General features: G+C 48.5%; 1 protein-coding gene across 2 annotated transcripts in view; it reads left to right on the top strand.

Moving 5' to 3' along the window:
• The window catches only part of Dcps (decapping enzyme, scavenger), a 64,523-nt gene that overhangs the window by 54,160 nt on the left and 4,216 nt on the right, over positions 1 to 6,147 (top strand). For both annotated transcript variants that reach the window (XM_029564289.1, XM_008834615.2), the window contains exon 4: positions 3,458 to 3,571. In XM_029564289.1, the coding sequence (XP_029420149.1) occupies positions 3,458 to 3,571 (114 nt within the window). The remainder of the gene's footprint in view (positions 1 to 3,457; positions 3,572 to 6,147) is intronic.

The raw sequence follows: 6,147 nt of genomic DNA, 5'->3' as shown, positions 1-6,147 counted from the left end.
TTTTTTTTTTTTTTTTTTTTTTTGGCATGTGCACGGGTACGTGTGGAGGCCTGAGGTTAATGTTGGGTGTCTTCCTAGATCACTGTCCACTTTATTTATTGAGACAGGGTCTGTCCCTGAACTGGAAGCTTGCTGATTTAGCAAACCCAGCTAAATCAGCTTTCCCAGGAGATCCCCTAGTTCTGTTTTCCCAGCACTGAGATTATAATTGAATTTTTCATGTGGTTGTTGGGGATCTGAACTCTGTTCTTCAGGCTTATGTGGTAGGTGCTTTATCCACTGAACCATCACAGAAATCTGTGATATTTCTAATGGTCATCAAATCTGAGAATGATTGCCATAGGCAGTGAGGGTCCCCTATATGGTTTTAAGCACATGGGTAGTATGGCCAAATTTTAACAGGTGCAAATGGAGCAGGAAAGCTAGAAACTGTGCATGGTGGCACACACCTTTAATCCCAGACTGGATCTGAACCAGGTAGAGAGCAGGGAAGGACAGGAGCAGCTTAGGAGGTAAGCCCCAGCCAGGGTAGGGATTTGTCGATTTTGACAGGAAAGTGTGTGGAATGAACTGGTCTTGCTGAAGTAAAGAGTGGACAGTGACTCTTTAACTAACCAGGACAGGATGTGGGTAGCAGAGTGGGCTTATGTGGAAGACAGCATGTTCAGTCTGGGGTTATTGAGTGCATGCTGGGAACGGTTGTAGGCATTTTACATGCATTACCTCAGTTAATCTTCACAGTCTGTGTTCTTAGCCAGTGACTGTTTCATTCCTCAATTTTGAGGTACTTACAACTTCCCAGTAAAAATGTCCAGTAAAAGAAAAAAATGCCAGTGGTATGTCTGATCCTGAAGCCTTCAAGACGATCTGGCTGAAAATGTCCATTTGTAAGCCATCAGACCCAGCCTCAGCATTCACTGGTGTTTGGAGTCTCATTCTGTTGGCCAAGAGCAATGGGGCATTGTCCTTAACCCCTGAGCCCAGGTCTCCTTGTCTGGAAATTGTGACTCACAACTTCTCCCATTAGGATTATGAAAACAGATAGGGATCTAGTTTATCATGTCTTCTGCTGCTGCTGCCTGGGCAAAAAAGGATCCCGAGTAGAGATGCCATTATCCATACCCAGCTAGATCAGAGGAACAGGTGGGAAGGAGCAGATACCTGGGAAGTATGGATAGGTCAAGCATGGCCAGAGGAGCAGGGCAGAGTGGACGTTGGGGAGAATGAAAAATGGTCAGATGTCCCTTGGGAGATCCAAGGAGGAAAGAAAGAGAACTTACAAGTTGTTGCCAGAATCACCAGCAGCACAGTATAGCCCAGTGGATTCTAGAAAGTATCCCCCAGCAGGGCTGGCTTTCAGAGGGCAGCCCTTCCATTCCCTGACCCTGTGTTTGTGTAAATTCTGTTCCCTTTTTCTGTTCTTCTCTGGGCTGCTGGCCATGAAGCTTCCTGTGGATGCAGGTTTCTGTCCTTGGATCAGCCTTTCCCAGGAGGCAGGATGTGCTATGCCCAGATTCCTAAGCTTATGTGAATTTCCTGCATTTTCTTTACCCGCAAACTGGGGATGATGATAACAAGGTGCTGTGGCCCTTAGAGCAATGGCAAGTGTGGGGTAACTCTGGCTGTCCTCACACATGCCTGGCAGGCACTTGGCCTCCAGCCCCCCTTCCCCCACTGTTCTCTTCTCCTACTTGGTCCTATAGCCTCCATTAAACTGTCCATTGTCATCACCTCTGCCCTGTTGCTGTTTCTTGAGTGCCTCCTCCATGTGGGCTCTGGGCTAGTGCTTTCTCATGTATGTCTTGGTTAAAATCCTCCCCATAAGCCTTGTGTGTAGATCTTACTAGGCTGTTTTGGAAGGAGGATTCAGTTGCTTGCCCAGGGTGGGAAGCAAGTCAGTGGTGTAGCTGAGAAGATGAAACCAAAATTCCTCATGCACCAGAACCCATTCCTGCTTTGGGTACCAAGTATTGCTGTCAACTATGAGGCAGTGTGACTCTGGACAACCCTGAAGGCCAGCTGTGAGGTGTACCAGGACTCTGCATGGTAAAAGTTGTCCTCTCCCTTTTTCCTGTTTCTAGAAGGCTTTGGGTCAGCTTTGCTGAGAGCTTTTTCCTTCAGCAGCATATTCCCCCAAAGGCCTCTGGTAGCAGAAGAAATACCTCTGGAAGAATCTAACTTGTGTGTGAGTCAGCCATGGGTGCTTTGTGAGGAAGCTGCTCCCAAATGTTTTCCACCCCTTCCTCCAAGGAAGTCGCTCATCCAGGCGTGTCCTGTGGAGGTCCTTTGACCACATTGGGGCTGGCCTGAAGATCTAGTTGTGGGGTCTGCAAGCCCTTTGAGCTGAAGTACCTCCTCAGGTAATTGTAAGAGCCCAAGAAGCCAAGGTATCCTCAGGAGATGTCCTCTGCCCCCTGCCACTATCCTAACTGGATACTTGGGTATTTGTGCTTATCCCTCCAGGTTTAGGGTATACAGTGGATATGCAGACCCCAGGCCAGCCCCCTACCTTTGACCTTTGGGCATGCTGCCTGTGCCAGGACTTCTTAGAGTAGGAAGAGGACTGTCAGGACTGCCTCCCTATCAGAGCCTTGGGGGTCCTTCTGACTGTGAGGAAGAAAGGGCAGCAAGGTTGCCCCAGATACTCCATGTCCTATTTGCAGCAGGTTTATCTTGGATGTAGGGCACTCCTGGGTGCCAAGGGCTATTGAAGCTACGGGGAGGGAGAGACTAGCAGCACCTGGGCTTGAGCACTGCAAGTTCAGGAGTTTCTCACCCTAACCTCCCTACAGTATGGCTTCCTCACAAAGGCCCACAAGATGTTCTTGGGGGTCCATTCAGGACTAGAGAAGGGTCCTCCAAAAACTATCAACAGTTGATCAGAAGGCAGTAAGAAGGCTGGAAACCCTGGGTTGCTGTGAGAGTGTCGTTGAATCCCCTGTGTCTGCATGCCCTTGCATTCCACTTTGCCCTGTGGGGCCTGTTAGTGAAGCCTGCTGATATGGTATCTGCAGCAGCTCCAGGTAGCAATTCTCCCACACATATTGGCCTGTAGAACCCAAAGACTTTCACTGTGCTTCTGGGTATCTGGCTTCCTTTACATATGTAAACTTCTGTGCCCTTGGCTTCCTTGAGTGGGTCCATGGAGAAAGTTTTTCCTCTGTCTCTGTGGACCATGGAGGGAGGGGTCAGTACTGGGATGGGAAGGTGTCTGGGTTTACAAAGAGAAGTGTAAAGGGCCTGGCCTCATCTGAGTTGCAGAGTCCTGTATATTGGCAGTGATGACCAAAAGTCTGCTGTGGTGGGAGTAAAGAAGCTTCTAGACCCCCAAGTAGATGCTGGGGAATAGCCAGCCTGACTGTTCATTCTGAGCTTATTGCCTTTTATAGCTGCACCGTCTTTGCTGGAAGGACCCAGTTGGTGCAAGTAGATTCTCAGTCTTTCTCTCTCCTTCCAGTGGGTGTATAACATTCTTGACAAGAAGGCTGAAGCTGACCGGATTGTTTTTGAGAACCCAGATCCTTCTGATGGCTTTGTCCTCATCCCCGACCTCAAGTGGAACCAGCAGCAGGTAAAGACCAAGTGCTGGAGTGCTCTGCTCTGGTGTCATCACCTGCTCCCACCCTGCTGGTCTGTCTTTGGCTGCACTCTTTCCTCAAGGCAGCTGATTACAATTATCTGAGCAGATTACCATTACCCAGATGGGTGGCCTGAGCTCTTCAGCTAACAGTGCTTAGCTGCGGTACATAGCCACTTCTGCTTCTGTGGGTCAGCTCAAAGCCCTTTCTAGTCCTGCTCTCACCCCAAAGGTGACATGGGGAGATGTTTGCCTCCATGACTACAGGCCATCCATGCACTAGCCAGGTGGCTTGGGCTGCCTGCTTTATGACCCACAGCTCTTGGAGCCCAAGGTATGAAGTGTTTACATTCTCTGTGTCCCCCTTGAAACCAGCAGATCCAGGCAGGCATGTTCTAAAGCACCAGCAGGCAGGAACCATGGCAATCAACCAAGGAATCCCCTGTGAACCCAACCTATAGGGTCAGTTTCTAATAGCTTAAACCTTCATCCACTCCAGCTCTTAGCTCCCCTTTCCCTGGTCTCCAAGTCCTTCTGCTTCTACAGATCTTCAAAGGAGATTTAGAGGTGCCATCTGCATTCACAAATATCTCCAGGGTCTCCCTCTCCTCTTTCTATATTGCTCCATCCTGTGCCAGCCTACCACAAAGTTATAGCTTACCATCAACTTTTTAATACCTTGAGAGTTCAGGAACAGGCAGAGTCTCACCATATTAGAGTGCTGGTCACAGGCTAGAGCTGTGGAGGGGCCAGGGAGTCTAGTACAGGAGAGTGACATCCTTGGGGTAAACCAGGCTTGGATCTGCTTTCTGACATAGGTGAGTCCTCCCCTGCTCATAAGACTCCTGCAGAGATGTTCTGGAGCCTAGACCCCAACTGCTTCTGCATACATACCCTCCCTTTCTTTCTCAGTTGTAGTCTGCTTTTTGAGGCTTATAGTTCTACACTGAGATGACCTGAACTTTGCCTAGCTTTTATTTGGTGGTTTCTAAAATTGCCATACCACTCTTCTACTGACCCAGAAGGGACCAAAGAAGGATTATGGTTGAGGTGGAAGGGCAAGACTTTGGTTCAGAGACAGATAGACCAGTGAGTGTCTTTCACTTCTTGACAAGAAGCTCATGGGCCTTCTTTGAACATGGCTCAGGGTATCAGGGAAGTGAAAGGAAGTTTCCAGAAGTTGCAGTGTGGAGTGATGACTTACCACAGCCAAGTATAATGGAAGAAGATGGCTCTGTGTGTGTGTGTGAGGTACTGTAGTGAGAGAGGCTCTGGAATGCCTATATCTACTCTCCTTGTGCTCTGCAGCTCATCTCTGCCTGGGCCACCTTCAGGCTTCAAAGGGAGGGAACTGGGACTGGCTAGGATCATGTTCTGGAATCGTACCTATGTGGTAGCTCTGCAAAGTCCCGAGTCCCCTCAGGCAGCTATGTACTTTGAAATTCTGGGTTCAAGTCTGGTCTTGGGAGCTAGGTATGGACAGAAAGAGACTTGTGAAGTCTGAAGAGCTTGTGACTGCATTGTGACTACAGGGAGATTACAACCCAGGAACCACAGAGAGACAGTAAAGATGGACTCCATTCCAGAAGTCCTGAATGCACTTGAGCCCATGGCATGAGAAATTATCACCCATCTGACCCAAGGCTGAAAGATATCTGCCTCGCCTACTGGTGGAGCAGCCCACCCAATGTCCTTTTTAAGACGACAAAGGACCAGACGTGGTGGTGCACACCTTCAATCCTAGCACTTGGGAGGCAGAGACGGGGGAATCTCTATGAGATTAAGGCTGGTCTACATGGTGAGTTCCAGAACAGCTGGAGCTACATAGTGAGACTCTGTCTCAAAACAAAACAAAAAACAAAACAAAACAGGAAAGGCTCTGGGAACTGCAATGAGCCCCAGCTACATGGCTGGACCTCATTACCCCCAGGGGTAATGAAGGGGCCAGCTTAAATGTCAGACCTTGCCTGTTAGTGAAGGTTGGTCCTTCCTAAACTTTGCTTAATTTTTATTTGTCTTTTAATGGTGTCAGTTTCATTCAGTGCTTAAAATTTTTTACTTCTGACAGCAGTGAACTTGACTGCCCCTTTAGAAGTTGGCAGTGTACCCAGAAGGAAGACAGGCCATATTTGAGCTTCTGATCCTTGTACTGGGGTAAGGGTCAAGGGATGATCAAGGACAGGGAGATAAGCATTGGCTTTGAGGAGCCTTCCTAGTACCCTTGAGTCCTCTTTGCCACCTTTCCTGGAAATATATCTGCCTCCCTCTCTTTCCTCACCCCCACTTTCTGCTGAGGATCAAACCTAGGTCCTCAAATATGTTAGACAAGTACTCTACCCCTGAGCTCTTTCAGGACCTCTAGCCCTGGAAGTAGAGATTTTTCATCTTCAGACTGGTGCCCCTGAATGTCTCTCTTGCTTTCATTCTTTCCCTCTCTCTCACTCTTGTTCTTGCTTTGTTTTGTTGAGATAAGGTCTTGCTATATAGACCAGGCTAGCCTCAAACTTGTGATCCTCAACCTTCCCAATACATGCGCCACCATACCTGACATCTTTGGTTCTATTAAGAGA

The sequence above is a fragment of the Nannospalax galili genome, unplaced genomic scaffold (genome assembly GCF_000622305.1).
Source record: "Nannospalax galili isolate Female #2095 unplaced genomic scaffold, S.galili_v1.0 scaffold690, whole genome shotgun sequence".
NCBI lineage: Eukaryota > Metazoa > Chordata > Mammalia > Rodentia > Spalacidae > Nannospalax > Nannospalax galili.
Note: the sequence above shows the minus strand (reverse complement) of the source record. Positions and strands in the feature narration are given on the sequence as shown.